At 50.4% G+C, this 19,619-nt stretch overlaps 1 protein-coding gene across 2 annotated transcripts in view; it reads right to left on the bottom strand.

Moving 5' to 3' along the window:
* SLCO3A1 (solute carrier organic anion transporter family member 3A1) overlaps positions 1-19,619 on the bottom strand; it is a 311,916-nt gene that overhangs the window by 62,788 nt on the left and 229,509 nt on the right. For both annotated transcript variants that reach the window (XM_042988125.1, XM_042988124.1), the window contains exons 3-4: positions 17,110-17,208; positions 7,021-7,284 (exon numbers count right to left, since the gene is read on the bottom strand). In XM_042988125.1, the coding sequence (XP_042844059.1) occupies positions 7,021-7,284; positions 17,110-17,208 (363 nt within the window). The remainder of the gene's footprint in view (positions 1-7,020; positions 7,285-17,109; positions 17,209-19,619) is intronic.

Genomic DNA, 19,619 nt, shown 5'->3' with positions numbered 1-19,619 from the left:
AGAGAGTCCTGGGGTCCCGTGGCATAAAACAACACCAGCCAGCTTTCCTTAGAGCTGGTTTCCCAAGGGCCTTTAATACTCGAATATAACCATCTGAGTCTCCAAGAGGGTCACATAGTACACAGACATTTCCTCAGGCTTATTTGGCTATGTAACCTTCCTCCCTCCCCCCACGGATTTGTTTTTCCCTGAGCATCTCTGAGGACTCGTGTTCCAAGGAACCCCCATTGGGAAATGCTGTCCTCTGGTTGTTTCCTTCCTTCTTTCCTTAAGAAACCACTCGTGGGGTTGCCATGGGGTGCCAGGCACCACGCTGGGTACTGTCACATGTTATCTCAGGTGCTTTCTGGAACAATTTGCATCCTGTTCACAGACATAACGCCCCAGCACATCCTCCACCAACGCTGGTCAGAACAGGAGGAAGCCACTGGCCAGACTGGTCCTGGGGACCTGCAGGCACGACTCCTGGGCACAGCAGCATGTGAACCACACAGCCTGGCACAGGGTTCCGAGCATTTGGAAGGGTGGGGATGGTGTCCTTGGCCACAGGATCAAGAAGGAAGATTTTAATGGGAAATCCACACGAGGGGAGAGCACATTTCTGGAGACAAATGGCATGATCAAAGACACTCAGCCATTTCGCCTGCAGAACAAGGGCTCTTGGAACATCGGCTCCTCACAATCACGTGATGCTCAAAGGCACAGGCCCCTCATTAAGGAGAACGTGGCAGAAGCTGGCTGCTAGCTGGAAAAGGATAGAGGAAGCCCGGCACAGTTCTAGAAGCTGGAGGCGTGGGCCGCATCCCTCTGCCAGGCTGGTACACGTGGGGCTCCTGCGGAACACCGGGAGAGCAGTGGGTGGGGAGGGCTAAGCACCCAGCCCCAGACCCAAACACCTGCCAGAGGACTCGCACAGCCCAAAGTCACCGGGGCAAGTCCGCCCGAGCCACTGGGCCAGCAGGCCCTGCCCCACATGGGCAGGTCACCTGTGGGTTGGCTGTGGCACTCAGCACAGGTAGAGCTCCCACTGAGCCTGCATCCGTTGGTGGATCAAACACAGGCCAAGACCCTGGGAGGGGGCTGGGGGTGAGGACAGCTTGAAGGAAAGCAGCAGACTGCTGGGCGTGGCAGCGCACGTCCAGTGATCCCCGTATCCCCCCGTTTATCAACGGTGCACCAAGCACCGATGTCCAGGAGCAGGGGCAAAATAGAGGCAGGGCAGAGTAAGGGAATCATCACTCAGGCAACGGTAACGTTAGGACCATGACACGGAGAGCAACATGCCCGGGAGGGCAGGGAAATGTCCTTGGGGATGTGACTGGGAGCTGAGGACTGATGACGGGACCAGAATTCCAGCCGAGGGAACGGCAAATGCGAAGTCTGGGGAGCAAGGGAGCCTGGGGATGGAAGCCGGTGAAGGGAGGCTGGTGTGGAGGGACAGGGCGGCAGTGGTGTGAGAAGAGGCTGCGAAGCCCCACGAAGGGCTCCACCTCTGTCCCTTTAAGCAGCAGGTGGTCATAGGATCAGATGCATTCTGCAACCCCTGTATTGTGCACGCAGACCAGCGGGGCAGGGCCGACTGGAATGCAGGAGACAGCAGAGCAGGCCGGAGACGGACGGATTCAGGTGGTAAAGTCAGCGGAGCCCAGGGATGGATGGCATTAGGAGGGCAGGAGGGTGGAGAAGGTAACAACGGGGGCAGATGTCATCTCCCCTGAAAGTCAAGGTCCCTTGGGGCTGAGCAAGTGGAACAAGCAAGGCCCCTTGGAGCTGAGCAAGGCCCCTTTGGAAAAGGAGCAAGTGGAACAGAGAGAGGGGACATTTCTCTGACGCAGGAAGGGTCTCTGTTCAATCAGCCCCAGGCTGACTCCCCTCTTCTTCTCAGGGCATTAACAGTCCAGTGAATCCTTGAGGGAATACAGCAGAAAGAGCTCAGGATCTGAAGTCCGGGCACCTGGCCCCATTCCTGGCTGCATCATCCCCAACACTGGCAACCTGGGAACCTAGTTTAACCCCAAGCTCTGTGGTTTGATGGCTGGAATGGAGATTAGTGGCATTCATCAGCCGGACTGTCGGGACCCAGTGGGAACTCCCTGCAAGTGCTTGGGAACTCATAAACCATCCTCCGCGTTTTGGGGGTGGTTTTTAAGACTCTGAGCCTGAAGCCCCGCCCGAGCCCTGCCAGCTCAGCTGTTCCCTGCCATCACCCGGTTCATCTATTTTTCTGGGACAGGAAGAGGCCACTTGGCAGTCAGCATGAAGTGCACAGAGACAAGAGCGTGCAGCTTTTAAATGCTCGTCTCTTTCAGTGATCAAAGGCAGGGCTCTCTGCTCGGATTTTAAACCTCTGGAACAGTTACACTCATCCCAGCTAGAAAGCCCATCGGAAGGCTAGGATGTGGCCAATCCTTACAGGGAGTGGGTTCCTCCCCTCCCTTTTAGCCTCTAGCCTTGTCTAGAAGACCCACTGTTTTAGGGTACACCAGGGCTGTTGCAAGCAGGGCTGGAGTTCAAGTACGCTCTCTTGAAAAGTCAGCTAGCACCTGCTGATGCCACTTTTCCTTAAAGAGAGAGTCCATTTATTGCCCCAAGACGTAGCCTAAGACACGCACCGGAGGGGCACCTGGGTGGCTCAGTCAGTGAAGCTTTGCTGACAGCTCAGAGCCTGGAGCCTGCTTCGAATCTGTGTGTCCTTCTCTCTCTGCCCCTCCCCTGCTTGCGCTCTGTCTCTCTTTCTCTCAAAACTAAACAAACGTTAAAAAAAAAAAAAAAAAGAGGGGGCGCCTGGGTGGCTCGGGCGGTTAAGCGTCCAGCTTCGCTCAGGTCATGATCTTGCGGTTCGTGGGTTCGCGTCCCGCGTCGGGCTCTGTGCTGACAGCTCAGAGCCTGCAGACTGCTTCAGATTCTGTGTCCCCCTCTCTCTCTGCCCCTCCCCCGCTCATGTTCTGTCTCCAAAATAAACAAACACTAAAAAAAAAATTAAAAAAAAAAAGAAAAGAGGAGAGTGGCCGTTGTCTTCAAGCAACCAGACAGAACGTGATGGGGAAGGTGTATAGCATAAGGCTACTGAAGGAGCCGGGATCCGAACCATCAAAGCCCCTCTAGGGCAACTGACACCTGAGACAATTTCCAAATAAAACACAAACTACAGATGTGAGATTTAACACACTAGCTGGTGATAACACTGTACATCTGTCTATAACAGCCCCCTGAATTCCTTCCTCCCTCTGGGTCTTGACTTTCCCAAATCGTTCCACAAACCCTGAGCATCTAGATCCAGGAGGCCACACTGTCCTGCCCACCCCCCCCCCCCCGCCCTGTCCCCCAGCTCTGGCATATAGACAGGAGGAGTGGACACAGCTGTGGACACAGAGAAGGTCATGAGGGGGTGAAGAAAGACGAATCAGCAAAATGCTCTTAAGAACAAGGTTGGGCAAGGGAGGCTTTAGAGCCAGGGCACAAAGAAAAAGCTACTTGGTGGCACAACTGAGATGCAGAAACGTGTCTTGGGTTTGCAGACTCCCACCCAGGAAGACACTGGAGCCTCACAAACCCAAGCATTTGGTTGCCTGCTGCCTGCTTTGTTAAACAGTTATGTGACAGTCACTACAAGACGGGGACTTCTGGGCTGTGCAAGAAGTAACAGCTTCTCTACACAGTTAAAGACCACCACTCTGGGCTTTCGGTCTCTCCTCTTCTTATCAGGGTTGCAAACCCAATAATGGCCAACTTTGTTACAAAGAGACCCTCGAAGCCCACTTTTTGGGGGAGAGCACCCTGAACAATGAACCACAAGCCTGAACTCCTATCTCCCCGGAGCTTGGTTTCCTCATCTATAAACAGGAATAAGCGAAGTATCAACCAGACACCGTATGTGAAAGCCAAACGGAATTAAAGCCAACACGGCCAAGGTTGCATGACTAGGAAGTGGCTGAGCTGGGCGTGAACCCAGATGAGCAGCCCCACTGCTCTCCCAGGAGTGGGGGGACTGTCCCTGGGCCAGGAGGGAAGAGGATGGGCCAGGTGCTCCTGGCACAGTGCCAGCTCTTCCCAGAGGCCTTCCCTATCTGCAAGGCACGGCCGGGGACACAGACAGATGGCTGGAGAAGAAACCCATAGGCAAGCTCAAATGAAGCAGAGGAGGAGTTGCAACACATATATTTTTGGAGCAACGTTAATTCCTCCACGAACAATGCCGCTCAGTTCATCTGTACTCATACATGTGCAGCACACTGCCAGGAGACCCCGGGGGCTTCCAAGGTTGCAAATGGGATCAAGAGTTTGGGAGCACCAGGGACACCACGTGGTGCTTTTGGAGGAAACGTCCATGTGGCTGAAACATCGTCTCGCGTGGAAAAAGAAAGGATGTAAACCACCATGGCCCCCCCGTCCATGTGCTGGCACGTGTAAAACTTGTTTATTAGCATAATAGCTCCCATCACTGTATCCTGGCTCCTGGGGATTCTTCTAGACACGCTGCTTTCCTTTCCTGACATTCTTTAGGTCCATTAACAGACCTACTGCCTCTGGGAACTGTAATTCTAAATTAAAAATCATGAATTATCAGAAGTGCAGCCCGTGCATGCACAGATCACAACCTGTGATCACTATGACCTATAGTGAGTCTCAGACCTGTCCACCCAACTACGTACTGGTCAGTTCAGCCACGGCGTGTCCAACGCTCACCTGGCCGTTGCTTTAACTCGGTCTTTTGCACGCCTCCCCCTGCTATGACGCCAGCTCTAGAATAGAAGCTTCCTAGGTTACTAGCACCGTGTCCCTGGAGCCTAATAGGGTCTCGACACATGCTGACGAAATTGAACAAATGGAGTCGATGAGCAACTAGATCATAACCCAAGAATTCTGAAGACGTGACATCCCTCAGCCTCTGACGCAGGAGGTGGGCTCTCCCCTGCCGGTCTGCTGTATTTCTGTCACCCCCAGTTGCTCGCTACTACAGTCCTTTGTGTGTTAGGCTGCCTTTGCTGGCTTGCTGGTCTGTCCCTATGCTGGATGGTGAGTACTCTGATGGCATGATTGTGTCTCTTCATCTTTGCACCCCCAGAGATGAAAGGTAAGAGATTACTGCTGTAGCTCTTGCAATCAGAGCCCTTGCAATCAATCACCCCGGGACAAGGAAAGACCCATAAAGGCTGCCGCTGCTCTGGTCGAGGATGTCCTCTGCAAGGCCACTCACGTCAGCCCTATTTATTCCTGCAGATCGGGTTACTGGGATATTCTGTGTGGCCGCCTGCACCATTAGGGAAACAGTAGGCATCTCCCTCTAACCAGCTGTTTGCGGGGGGAGGGGGGAGCTCTTCTGTTAAGATTTCTGAGGGCCCAAGTCAAGGTGCCCTCTGAGGACACAAGGTGGGTGGCCTTCTCATCTACCTATGCATTCTGGAACTCAGAGAGTTGGCTTTTAAGACCTTCTTTGGGCAATTCCAAATTTATACTTTGGTAGAAACGATTACAGAATATGGATTCAGACATAACATTAGGTTATTAATTAGTCTCATCTGAGGATTAACAAATTCTTCCGATCCCTAATGAATAGGCACTATGAACAGTCAGTCTTCTGCAGGCAGTGCTTTAATTCTCCCGGCCACACTGTCACTTAGGAACAAGGCTACAACTGTGTACTTGTGGAAACGAAGCGTGGAGAAGTTAATGATCCCAGCTCTAGTGAACAGCCGAGTGGGGACCTGGGCACAGGGTGGCCTCAGCTCCTCCCCATGGCTCTCAAGCATCTCCAGAGAAGGTGCACTTCATTATACAAAAGCTCGGTAAAGAGACTGTCACCTAGTTTCCTTTTTTTTTTTTAATTTTGTTTTAACGTTATTTATTATCTAGAGAGAGAATGTGCAAGTGGGGGAAGGGCAAAGAGAGAGAGGGAAACACAGAATAAGAAGCAGGCTCTCGGCTCTGAGCTGACAGCAGCGAGCCAGGACATGGGGCTTGAACCCACAAACCATGAGATCGTGACCTGAGCCCAAGTCGGACACTTAACCAACTGAGCCACCCAGGTGCCCTGTCACCCAGTTTCTAAAGTGACCACTGAAAGACTGTCGCTGCTGACAGGTGTTCCCGGACCCTGCAAAGAGGCGACCCGTCCACCTTCCTCCTGGCACAGCCTCAACGAGAAGGAGTGCCCCAGCCTTGCGTTTGCCTGCTTTGAAAACCCAGCAGGTTCTCTAGGGATCCCCTCGAAGGGGTCCTGTGACTCAAGGGGCCCTGCACAGACCTCGCAGTGGGGAGGGGGGCCGTGACGGACACCAAGCAGCTCGTCCCCGTTTGCCTTGAAGAGACCCTACCAAATGGGGCAACAACCCAGGGGTGGGACGGGGTGGGGAGGGCTGCTTCTCATTCTCACTCCACATCACTGTGTGTGTCTCGCCACTCTGTCAGAAGAGATGTGTATTCTTTACCTTCTAAAAACAACTGGGAGAGCTTTGCCGCGTTCTCAAGTGTGACTCTGTTATTAAGACTGAGTTAATACTTCTTTCGGGAGGAACACATCTCTCATGAAGGGGATGGAGCGACTCGAAGGGAATGCACTTTGGATGTGGCTTTTGAAGAATGCCTCTTTCAGGCAAAGGAAGCCCTACTTCCAAGGTCCTTTCCTGCTCCAACGCGCTTGTACGCGGTGGCCTCAAAGACTCTGAGGGTTCCATGAGAGGTCTAGAACCTTCTTCCAACGGACATTTCTGTTTAGGATGCAGCAGGTGCTATAATGACCAGTGAGGGTCTGCTGGGGAGACTGGTCTGCTGCCTCTCTGCTAAGTGGTAGTTACTCTGCGTTTTGTTTTGTTTTGAAACATCAGATTGTTGATGAAACATCAGGTTGATTTCTCAGGACTAAAGGGAAGCAGAGGACCAGAGAAAGCAAACCACGGGAACAAGCATGGTGCTACCTCAAGCTCCCCGGCACCCAGTCCTGACGGTGAACCTTCCCCCCCAGCGGCCTAGCCCCGCCATCACTCTGCCCCCCGCCTCCCGCCACGTCCAAGGCGCTGCTACCTTTCAGCTGCTGAAAGCAGGAGGCGCTGCTGTCCGGCTCCAGGGGGTGCCTCAGGACCCCGTTGCTGGGCTTGGGTCTCTCGTACTCTCTTTCGGGGAGCATGGCCTGCTCGCTCTCCATGGCAGGGTCTGAGTGCGGGGGCAGAGACTGTGGAAACCCGAACATCAAGAGGGAAGAGAAGAAGAGTAAGGCACCACAGAGCAGAAAGCCGCCCCACCAGGCTCCGATCCAGCGGGGGTCATCCGGGGTGATGTCCAGGTTACCTGCAACGAGAAAGAGCAGTGAGGAGGAGGGGCCGCGGCAGGGCCGGGACCTGGCTGAGCTTTTGAGTCGGCTGCACAGACAGGAGAGGGCTCTGGAAACGGCCTGGGGTTGGGGGCGGGGTGCGTGGAAGGGGGGAAGCGGGGACTGGACGCCACACAAAGCTGCCTTTTGTTCCACGTCAGTGCTTCTGTTTCTCCCAAAGCTGAAGGCTGATTGCTTTCCCTCCTTAATTTTCTTGTCTCCTCTGTGTTTCTATCAGTCTAAACAAAAACAGTGAGAAGCCAGACACCCTCTGAATTAAGGCTGGAACTGACTGGCTAGGCAGAGCTGCTGAGGTGCACGGACGAACGCACGAAGGCACACAAGCATTCACGGTCAAGGGTCTATTTTCACTACGGACGCTCACCGGCACCCCTCAAGCAGCAGCTCATCTGACAGGCCATCCCACACCCCACGCCCCATCTTAAATCGGGTTCCCAGATCACAAAGTGGCGGGGGCGGGGCGCACGGAATGAAATCCAGAGCCAGGGAGACCTGGAGTGAAACCCTGCTGCTCGCTTCTCACCGCAGGACCCCGGGCTGGTGATTTGAACCCTCTGTATCTCGCTGACTGACCTGCGGGATGATGAGGAGGAAGACAGTACCTTACGGAGTTTGTGGGGAAGATCAAATGAGCCACACCAGATATAAAGTGCTCAGCAGAGTCCTTGGCACGTGCTTGGGCGTTTCAATGGCGTTAGCCCAATATTTACAGCCGGGGTCCTGTTACCGAACTGCCAGTGGACAGGTTCATTCAAATCTTGATGGTGCCTGTGGCTTGGGCAGTCCTTTATTAGAGAGCTCTGCAGGGCTTAAAGGCAGTGTGCACGTAGTCTTGTGCTATTATTTGTGATTCCTTCTGTGACTCCCCAGCTGAAGTCATGAAGACATAAACTATATAGCTGACCCCTCGGTAGATTTTCTTTTTTTTTGGGGGGGGGGGCGGGGTCTTTCTCTACAACTGCTTTTCATAGAGCACTCCCAGATGAGCTGCTCAGAAATGTCTCTTTGGTGATAATCCCATGCTTCTGGAGCCCAGAAGGAAATTCTTGGAGACAGGAGCATGGCATATGAGCTAAGAGCTAACAGGGCTGCAGGCCTGGACCAGATGGGTGGACAGGCTTGGGAAGAGGAATGACCACAGACACCGGGTGAGCACTTCACCACTGGTAAAACTCTCCCTGAAGACTCGTCAGTTCCTGCTAATGAAAATCCCAGCCATCATTTACTGAGGGCTTGCTCTGCACCAGGCAGCACGCAGAGTGTATTTTTTTTAAATGTTTATTTACTTTGAGAGAGAGAGAGAGAGAGAGAGAACACACACGGAGTAGGGGCAGAGAGAGAGGGAGAAAGAATCCCAAGCTGATTCCAGCTGATCTGAGCTGGATAGCACAGAGCCCAATGTGCGGCTCGAACTCACAAATGGTGAGATCAGGACCTGAGTCGGAATCAAGAGTTGGATGCTTAACCAACTGAGCCACCCAAGCACTCTATGCAGGGTGTATTCTTACCTGTTCTGATCAACCCTCCCCACAACCCTACAAGGTAGAGTCTTCTATGATCCCAATTTTACATAGGTAGGAACATCGAGGCTTAGAAAGTTTAGGTACTCTGCCCAAGTGCACAGAGCTGGGCCACAGGCATCCAGATGCCATGGGCCATGCTCCTTATCACTTTGCTACACGGCCCCTCTGGACTGCCTAAGACTTTGTTTTGGGCTCCCTGAGCGGATGATTAATTCCTGCGCTTTGTGCAATGGGCCGAAGACCACCAACTTTGTCGGCAGGTGGTGAGTTGGCCTTTATAGCATTGGTGGTCTCTCTTCTGGAGGCTTTGACATCAACCCAGCAGCTGCATCTAGGGCACTACAAAGGACCAGATGCTTTTGCGTAGCTGCATGTCAGAGAAGAGAAGGGTATAAGCTTTGGCAGGCTTAGGGGTGAATCACGGCCTTGCTGCTCACTAGCATGGGATGCTGGGCAAGCTACTTACCCTCTCTGAGTCTTAGTTTGATCATTTGCAAAATAAAGCTGACATCCACCCAGATGGCTTGCAAGGAATAAAGGTAATGAGCAACAATCACTTGAAACATAGTAGGCTCTTAGTATATGGCAGATCCTAGTATTTCTACTTATAAGTGTATATTTACAGGAACGGGAATTTCAAGAAACAGGTTTTTTAAAATATTTGAGAGAGAGAGAAAGAGAATGAATGAGTGGTGGAGGGGCAGAGAGAGAGAGAGACAGACAGACAGACAGACAGACACAGACACACACACACACACACACAAAATCCAAAGCAGGGTCCAGGCTCTGAGCTGTCAGCCCAGAGCCCAACACAGAGCTCGAACTCACGAACCGTGAGATCATGACCTGAGCTGAAGTCGGACACTCAACCGACTGAGCCACCCAGGTGCCCCTGAATCACATTATCTATCTATCTATCTATCTATCTATCTATCTATCTATCTATCTATCTATCTATCTATTTTTTTAAGTATGGGAAAGCTTTCAAAAGGCATGAGGAAACCCAAGGTGATCTTCAAAGCATCTTTATGCAAACGAGAGAAGACAGAAGAAGTCAGACTGCCTCCGGTAGCTGAGCAGGAAGGATTGTTTCCACCAGTCACTTACAGTGTTTCTTCACCAGCTGCCAAGCAATGAATGAAAACAAAAGACGTAAAAAGGGAGCCCTGGTATCTCCCTCCATTGTCAATGGGCTCCATAAACGGGGAATTGAAAGCTGGCAGATGTGAGCCAGCAGAGAGACAGAGACAGAGACAGAGACAGAGACAGAGACAGAGACAGAGAGAGAGAGAGAGAGAGAGAGAGAGAGAGAGAGAGAGAGAAATCCTGGCAGTTGTTTAGGGGGAACAAAATTAGTAGCACGTAGAGAGTCATATTTTAGTTAGTAAGCTAGGGAGTCTCTTCTATGTGTGAGGAAACATCCCAGGGAGAGGGGCTATGGTAGGGAGGCGGATGTTTATGTGCATGTGTCAACTCGCTCCCTGTAGGTATGCACACGTGCATGGAAAGCCAGCGTTTGCTCATAATTTGCAAGACAGGGAAGAGTATGTGACTTGTGTCAGACCAAGGCCTGCCTGTTACACACACAGGGGTGAGGGGGGGAAGGGGTGTAGGAAGGCGTGGTAGGGCGGCAGGGTTTTGTAGATCTAGGAAAATCACAGTTGACCATTTTCGGAAGTACTGATTTTTTTTTTTCCTCCCCTCTCCATCTCGACTATCCAGAGCACTGTGGCAGAGAGAGAAAGAACCTTCTGAGAAGAAACCACTCAGCTTTGGAGCATGCTGCCCTCAGGTCCAGGTTGGGGGTGGAGTTTTAGTCCCGATTTTTTCGTGGTTCACAGGAAGACGATGCTGGAACCCAGCCTGAGAGACAAGTCCTTGCTGAGGCACCTCCTGAGAAGAGATGGGGGAAATCCCTCCCCACCTGCCTGCCAGTCACCGGTCAGCAGAGGCCAGCATTACCAAAGCTGACGGAGACTTGTCTATGTCAGCTGGCAAAGAATGCGGTGGTAGATGTTACCGAGGTCTTCGTTCGGATCTCCTCATCTGAGAACACGAGGATGACATCTCCCTTGGGCGTAGCCAGGCACCACAGAACTCTGTCATTGAAATGTGAGCACGGGGACACGTGTCACTTCCGTGGAGAACCACAGGTGAGCCGGCACCTGACTTGTCATGCTCTTTTGCCCTGCCTGATCATAGAAGCACATGAGATCCTCCGGGGACGGTACCCAAGGTAACGATGAGCAGATGCACGGTATATACAGCACGAACGAGAAACAAACCTTTAGTGTTACTAAGAAACTAAGATCTTGGAGGTGTTTGTTACCACAGCAGAACCAAGCCTACCCTGACTAGTACAAAAGGCTTATTAGGAAATAAAAAGTCATGCTCTTTAGGAACAGTGATCCTGGGAAGGCTTGAAATAGCGAAGTACCATTTCGGGTACAGGTGGGCAATGGGGTGAAAACCTCTTTGCTTTTCTTGCAATTTGGCCCCCGTGGAGTATCTGGATCTTATTTTCTTCTTCTTCTTTTTTTTTTAAAGTTTATTTATTTTGAGAGAGAGAGAATCCCAAGCAGGCTCCATGCTGTCAGTACAGATCCTGATGCAGGGCTCGATCTCACTAACGGTGAGATTATGACCTGAGCTGAAACAAAGAGGTGGACACCTAACCGACTGAACCACCCAGGTGCCCCTGTAGTGTCTTGATCTTAAAAAAAATACAGCAGGGTCAGCTTTTTCTGGAAGGCTGTGGTCAGTAAGATGTCCAGAACAGAACCAAGAAGCACCCATCTGTCTCGTTTACTTGATATAGCTCATTGCCAATGAAACTGCAACCGTGAAGAAAAAAAGACACTGGAAAGAATGGGGTGGAGACAGTATCCCAGGCTGGGGGAACAGCCCAAGCAAAGACACGGCATCCTCAGAGGACTCTGAGCAGACTAGCTAAGCTCTACCCAGGCACTCATCAGACCCTTGGCCATTCCAGGCGTGGACAAGTGAAGCAAAGCATCGCTGTGATGGAGAGGTCTGCCTGCCAGGAGATCGGCACAGTCCAGGCCTGCCTTTGCCTCGCTGCCTGCAGGCACGAAGGGTTTCTGCTTTACAACAGCCATTTTTCTAACCCTGCCGCGTCTTAGAATCCAACATCCGGAGTGTCTTTGTGGTTTCGTCGGGTAGGCTGAGCACGCTTTTGGCAGTGTTTAGCTTCCTCTGTTGAAGGTCATGTAAACAGATGGGGCTGAGATTGTCTCCCACTTCTGAGGACTGCTACCATTATAGGTACGAAAGAACAGTCACTGGGAACAGAGGCAAACCAGTTTAAAACGAAGCAAACAACCAAACCAGCCCATGAGGACACCCGAGACTGTGAGAAGAGCAGATCAAAGCAAATTTGGGACATTGACTTCTTACTCTCAGGCCATGCTGATGGGTAAGTGATACCATGGCTCTCTGGGCAGTTGTTTTTTTTTTTTTTTTTTTTTTTTTTTTTTTTCCATTTTTTCAGTCCTTTTACCTATTTGTCTAACCTATTTTGTGAAGCTTTTGCTATGGGACTCAAGCATTCCAAGAGTATCATTAAGTTACAGACAAAATTAGAAACTGGAGACAGGGAGGGGTTGAGGGTAGAGGAGAGGGCAGCATGGAATGTTCAGGATCCTGGCTGTTGAGCTAATTAGTCTAACATGAAGGAATCGGGCGAATCCAGCAGCCAGCCCTAGAGTGGCAGGGTGGGAGGCTCTCAGCTGGTTGACCTTTTTCACGAAGCAAACATACAGACATATCTTATTCTAGCTGCAAACACCACGCAGTGGTAGGGAACCGGCTGGTGCATGCCTTAGGAGGGGTCTGTACAGATGTGATGAGGTTAGGTCATCTCAGCAAGGCCTTTGTCCACAGAAGGGGGCAGCCTTTGGAAAGTCCTGGAGAAGTTCCAGGGATGCAGGAGGCCTGGGGTTTGAATCCTGCTAGCTGAGGAAATGAGTTAACCTCTCGCTGACTGTATGCTTCCTATATACCAGGCACGGTGCTACATGCTTTGCACGATTAACTCTTGTCATCCAGGCCCAGACCCATGAGGAGAAATGCCCTCGGGATCACACAGCTTGGAAGGGGCATAGCTGAGATTTAAATGGAGGTCTGATTCCAGCACTGGAGCTCAGAACTCAAAATCGCTGCATGAGAACACCTCATCTGTTAAGTGGAATAACAGCAGGACCCACCTTCCAATGGGAATGTTCTGTGGTTCGGAAGAGGCCATCTATATACAGCCTTCATAAGGGGTCAGGTCATGGCTGCCGTTACCAATCTGCTTTTGCTAAACCCACTGTTAACGTTGCTCAGTTCAGTGCTTTGGGGCACACGCTGTTACCAAGTCCTTCCCTTTTCTGGGTTCGGTTCTCAACTGGTTTCACTTTTAAAAGATATTCTATGAAAGCAATTCTGGAGGCAGCATCCTTCCTTCCGTGGGGTGTCAGAAGAGGCATCTATCCTTAAGAAGAGGGGCAGAGGGAGCCTGGTGTCTAAACATGGCCAGCAGAGCCCTACTGGGAAGCTGCCCATGGGGTCTCTCCACCCCACAGGTGGCCTGTTCCTACAACCAACCACCTCCCCTCCACACAGACTGCAACCAGCCTCCCTCGCTGCTCTCTCCCTTTCAACCCTGTGTCCTGAGCTGCAGCCAGCCTGCATGGAGGGCACACTCTCTCCTCCAACTGCCCCATGACAAGGGCTCTGCCTTGCTCGCCTCCCCACAAGTTCCAGACCACGGTTTTCCCCAGTCCCCTTCCTGGCTCTCAGCTGGGGTTTCAGAAACACGTGGCTGTGAGTCTGGCCCTTTACATTCAGGCTTCACTTTGGACAGCCCTAAAGAGGAGCTCTGTCTTCACCGGTGAAGAAAAAATAGAGCAGGGTCATCCCTAAAGAATTAAGAACTCCATTCTCAAAATACGGCCCAAATCTGCTCCAGAGAGAACAACGAGTTTTAGTCACAAGATTAGAAATCATCAAAATTGCTGGAAACTGTAGAATTGGGTCTTACTCTCCAATAGAATAGAATAAGTTATGTTCTTCTGCCCTCTACTGGTAAAGAGCAGCATCAGCGCTCCCAGAGCCCTCAGCAAGGATGCAAACAAAAGATGGTGGTGACTCACGTTGCTCCCTTCTCTTTCCTAGAGACACACTGGATGGGACTTCTGCTATTAACTCATGGCGGGAGGAGGGGGAGGCTACCATCAGCAAGATGCCCAGGTGGACTAGAAACGTGCCCCTCTGTCTTATATCCGGGGAGGCTTCAAACTTCCAGTGAACCCCCCAGAGGGTGAGGACAGATGTTGCCCGGGACTGCGAGCAGGACTCTAGGCTGAGGGAACAGCCTGAGCAAAGGAATGAATGGCACACCGAGGGGAACCATGAATGAACCAAAGGTCCACCCCTTGGTCATTCCAGGCACAGAGAAAAGATGCTATTTCATTCCCAGGAAGAGAGCTTCCATTGCTCAGAAGACATGGGTACATCCCTGTCCCCCCACCCCCCCCAGGCCTCAGTTTCCTCATTTGTACAATGAAAGCGTTGGAAGAGAATGATGTGAGGTCCTTTCTGGCTCAGAGATTCTGGTAACTAACCCACGGGCCTTAACCTAAGGGGACCACTGCCTACACGCTGAGGGCAGAATATGCTTCTTGGCCACTTGGCCTCTCCTTCCAGGCAGGCTTCCCCATTGCACGGGGCATGCAACCCCCTCCCCTCCCCCTCTTTTGTGATTCTTATCTTGTACTGCCTTTGGCACAGTGGTGGAAGCTTTTTTGTTCATGCAATCAAAATGGCGGCCAACTCCCACCACATGTTGGTTCTCTGACCAGGCTTCTGCTCGTCCTCGGGCTCGCTAGGAGTGGGGGTTCAAAGGTCAACCAACTGCTACAACACAGCAGCATCCAACCACCTCCTGAACAAACCCGGCACTTGAAAAGAATAAGTAAATAAAGCTGCATTTGCTTCCTTTTTTCCCTCCCCACTTGGATATTCATCACATCATTAGCTATAAGTAAATATATCAGTGGGATTAATGGAGTGAATCACAAAGCAACCTGATTAGATTGAAAACCACATTATTTCTTTGGGGTGAATTGGTAAATTTAGCACTGCCCAGAGATGATGGATTGAGAAACCAGGAATGGAGCTCTTATTGATCTTGAGAATAGATCGGTATGAGGAGGAGAGGCTGGGATGGCTTCCTGCGCTCAGTTCTCCGAGAGACAGGAATCATGGCTTCTCTGCTCACTGAACTGCACAGAAATAGCGTGTGCTGTTCTGGGCTCATAGTCGGAGTCGTGACCACACGTGGTAGGTAGTGTCCAAGATGGCCACCAACGATCCTACCCCTGGTATTCACGTCCTTTCTCCGGAGTGTAAACCAGAACCAGAGGCTTGCTTTCAACCCTCCAGAATGCAGAAGCAATGACTTGCCACTTCTGAGACGAGGTTACAAACAGACCATGGCTCTGGTCTCAGCTGCTCTCTCTCACCTTCTTTTGGGTTGTTTGCTCTGGGGGAACCCTGGTGAGGGAGCCCTGTAGAGAGACCCATGGATGTGAGCCTGAACGCGGATCCTCCAAGGCCTGCCAACAGCCTTGGAAGTGAACTTACAAGCGGAAGCTCCCCGGGCTGAGCTCTGAGATGACTGGAGGCCATGTCGACATCCTGACTGCAGCCTCATGGGAGACGCCGAATCAGAACCACCCAACCAAGATGCTCCTGGATTCTGGACCCACAGAAATAAACTATAATGGGATAACTGTCTGTTGTTTTAAGTCACTAAGTTTGGGGTAATCTGTTACATAGCAGTAGGAGACTAAGATGTCACATGACTTTTGCTTTGGCCACTAAAACGTGAGGAGAAGCTTCAAGAGCCAGCACGCACCTCGCCACAGTCTGGTTTCCTGCCTTGGCAACTGGGCAGGCTGGCGTCAGATGAAACTTCCGTGGGCCAGGTCCTGGAGTGTCCCTGATGAGCTGTGTCTCATCTTCCCCAGCACTGCCAGCCTGCACTGGGTATGTAGCATGCCCGAGAAATCAACTTCGGTTGTATAAAATCACTTAAGGGGGGGCGCCTGGGTGGCGCAGTCGGTTAAGCGTCCGACTTCAGCCAGGTCACCATCTCGCGGTCCGAGAGTTCGAGCCCCGCGTCAGGCTCTGGGCTGATGGCTCGGAGCCTGGAGCCTGTTTCCGATTCTGTGTCTCCCTCTCTCTCTGCCCCTCCCCCGTTCATGCTCTGTCTCTCTCTGTCCCAAAAATAAATAAAAAACGTTGAAAAAAAAAATTAAAAAAAAAAAATCACTTAAGGGGCGTGGGGTGGGGGCTCGATCAGTAAAGCGTCCGCCTTTGGCGCAAGTCATTATCTCACGGTTTGGGAGTTTGAACCCCGCGTCGGGCTGTGTGCCGACAGTGTAGGGACTGGGACCTGCTTTTGATTCTGTGTCTCCCGCTGTCTCTACCCCTCCCCACTTGTGCTCTCCCTCAAAAATATTTTAAAAATAAATAAATTAATTAAATTAAATACTTAACATTTGGGAACTGTGTGTTACCACTGCATAACCTAGCCTATCTTAACTAACCCACCGTCAGCTCAAAGTGTGCCGAGGGTTGGGCAGGGGCGGGTGGGGATTTGCAGAGTAATCCGAAAAATACCCTTGCTCCTCCTGCTAGGATCACAAGAAGAGTTGCTCAAAATGGTTTTGAGGTATGGCTTGTTTCCTCATAAAGGCCACCACAACACTATCTTACAGAAAGAAGTTTCAAATCTTCTGTCTCATTGACCCCCTGGGTCCACTCGTATTTCCAGAGCATGTTCAGAAAGCAGGGTTCTCAGATACGTAAATGGACCGACATTCTGTGAGAAAGTGCCAGGCGTTGCCACATCTATCCTCTCGTTTAATTCTTACAGGGGCCTTGCGAGGCAGATACGATTATTGTTACCCTTCATGGACAGATGAGGACGATCCAGATTCGAGGAGTAAAATCAACTCCAGGGATTATTCGGCCCCCGGGTAGACGCTGGTGGAGTACACACTGGATCCCAGGCCATCGGAGCCAACACTCAACGCTCCTTCCCTCGACCTCTGCTGAGCCAGCAGCTACAGCTCCATGCATGGAGCCTGCCCCTACTAGCAAGGTTTTAGAACCCAAAGCCTGAAGGCTCCCTTACGATGGAGGGCACGCTTACGGATGGCGATACAAAAGTTGAGATACACTCCTTACTTGTGTCAATGAAGACTGCATCCACATAGATTTTGGTACAGAAAGAGCCCAGGATAAATCCACAGGCTGGTCCAAATACCAGCATCGTGAACAGGATTCCTGAAAGAAGATGAAACAGAGATTAGATTTAAAAAAAAAAAAAAAAAAAAAAAAAAAAAGGCAGCTGATGACCAAAAGAATCAAAGGTCAAGGATATTACTTCACATTGACCAGATAAGAAATCTGATTATATAAATGCCATTAGGAATTAGTTAAAAAAAAGTCCCAGGACTGAAGCACTGTTATGCAAGACTTCTCTGGTTTTTTGGTAGGTTGCACTGAATATTCGTGGGCCCTGAGAGCACTTACTTTTAGAGGACTCCCTCCCACACCGTATCAACCAAATTAAAACACACCCACGTCTGTCATTAAATTGTTTCTGTCATAAACATTTTTGAAAGGATTTTTATAATTTTGCTTTCACATTTATTTGGCTTTATGTAATTCATTTAATTTACGGTTGGCTAAGATTTCTCAGCACTCGCTGTACGAATTCAGGAATTGTTGTGAAGTGAGAAAAGTCAAAACCACAAATTATTTTCAAATGTAATAAAATGTTTATGGGCACTAATTTCTCAAAAAACCAGAGCTGACATAATGGTATGCTTTGAGAACATTTAATTAGATGTTTCATTCATTTTAATTTTGCAGTTTCCCCCTCCATATTTTGGAGTTACTATCTATTCCTGTAATAGTTGTTAGGATTCAAGCTTTTCCATAGGACTTGAGAAGACAGCTCTAGACATGTACGTAAGTATCTGATGGAGACAGAACCTGAGATTTTGCACAAACCTTTTTATTCATTCTGGGAAAGGTACCGAGCCCAGACTAAAACCCACAGGCTGTATCCACTCAACTAAATTTCAGTTCCGTAGAACATGCCGTGAGCAATGACAGTTACCAAGGCCCTGGGAATAAAAATAGCAGTGAAAAAGTGGCCTTTCCCTCAAGAAGCTGGTTGGCTGTGGAGACAGACGATACGTGGCTTGATCCGACCCAAGCAGATAACCCAAAAGATGGGTGTTAACAGCCCACGTGGACACAGGAAGAACAAAGTTGGAGATGAATTCAATCAAAGGGAACCCGAGCTCACAGGAAGAACAAAGTTGGAGATGAATTCAATCAAAGGGAACCCGGGCTCAGTGGAGAGTATTTGTGGTCTGCTCACAGGGGTAGACGAACTCATCCTGATTTCTCTCGGTGATGTCAACACGGAACCACTCAAATATTCATTCATGCACTCAGTATTTATCAAGCTCCTTCTATGTGTCAGGCAGCAGTCGGAGGGATGGAGATTTAGCATTGGACCAAAAGTTAAGAATCTTAACCTTCCAGAGCTCACCGTCTTAAGAGGTGGCGAGAAAACATAAACTACAGGCAGGAGCTCATCTGGTTTATACATACTTGGCAAAGGAAGCCATGTCTTCCCCATTTGTAGACAGAAACCCAGACCCCAAAGCAATCATTTGAAGATAGCTTAGAAGGGGGTATTGTTTGATAAAGGAAGGACTGAAAAGAGAATGGTTTATATCACGGAAATGGGGCTAAATCCACTCTTGGTGAAATCCTACTCTGTGATTTGGAGCAATCTAGAAGTTCTAGAGTCTCACATCGAAGTTCTAGAGTCTCAAAACACCTGCTCCCATAGCCAGTCAGAGACCCCCCCCCCCCAATTTCACAGTTATTCCTGTTTATAAGAATCTTGACAGGATCAATATGCACCTCATTAGTACACTGGCTCTGGTGTGTCACAACTTAGATTAAGATAACTAAGTGGAGGAAGTTGAGAAAGTTTGGGGGTATTATTGGAAAAGTCTAGAATATAGGCATCTTTCAGATATGGGCAAGAATTAGGGGGGGCTCTCCTTAGCCGGGTAGAGTTAGGGACCAGAGCTACTCTTGGCCCTATTCCCTGAAGAGATGCAGAGAAAGACCAAGGCCCAGGGGGCAGGGGTGGGGGCGTGGACAGGGAGGTTTCCAAGGCAAGAGCAGCACCCAACATAGCCTGAAGGGATTTCTGCTTCAGGACAAAACTGTGAGGCCAGCCATGTCCTCCCATCCAGGCTATGGGCGGAGGTGAGCCACTGGTCAGTCATGGTACCCTAAAAGATGGCTGCGAGCAAACCATCTGCTCAGGTAGTTCCAAAAGGAAGGGACACGGGAGACAGGACCACAATTCTCCTGCCAAGGGCCCTAAAACTACCCTGTGACTCACTGCTGATATCCCAGCAGTCACTCTGAGCCCCTCAGACACCCCCCACCCCTTGGGATAACACGCTTTCTCTCATCCCCATTAAATAAAATACCCGATCAATGTAATAACCACTGATGCATCCCCCAGAGATTGAGCAATGCAAGTTACAGCTAATACTTAACAGGTCAAAGGTCTAAGCTTTGAGTATCGTTGGAAGAAAAAACTGATGTGCTGAAGAGGTTGTGGAGACAATTCGGTAATTTCGACCCCACTTAGG

The sequence above is a fragment of the Panthera tigris genome, chromosome B3, assembly GCF_018350195.1.
Source record: "Panthera tigris isolate Pti1 chromosome B3, P.tigris_Pti1_mat1.1, whole genome shotgun sequence".
In the NCBI taxonomy this organism is placed as follows: Eukaryota; Metazoa; Chordata; class Mammalia; order Carnivora; family Felidae; genus Panthera; species Panthera tigris.
The sequence above is the reverse complement of the archived record's forward strand: the minus strand, read 5'-3'. Positions and strand labels throughout refer to the sequence as shown.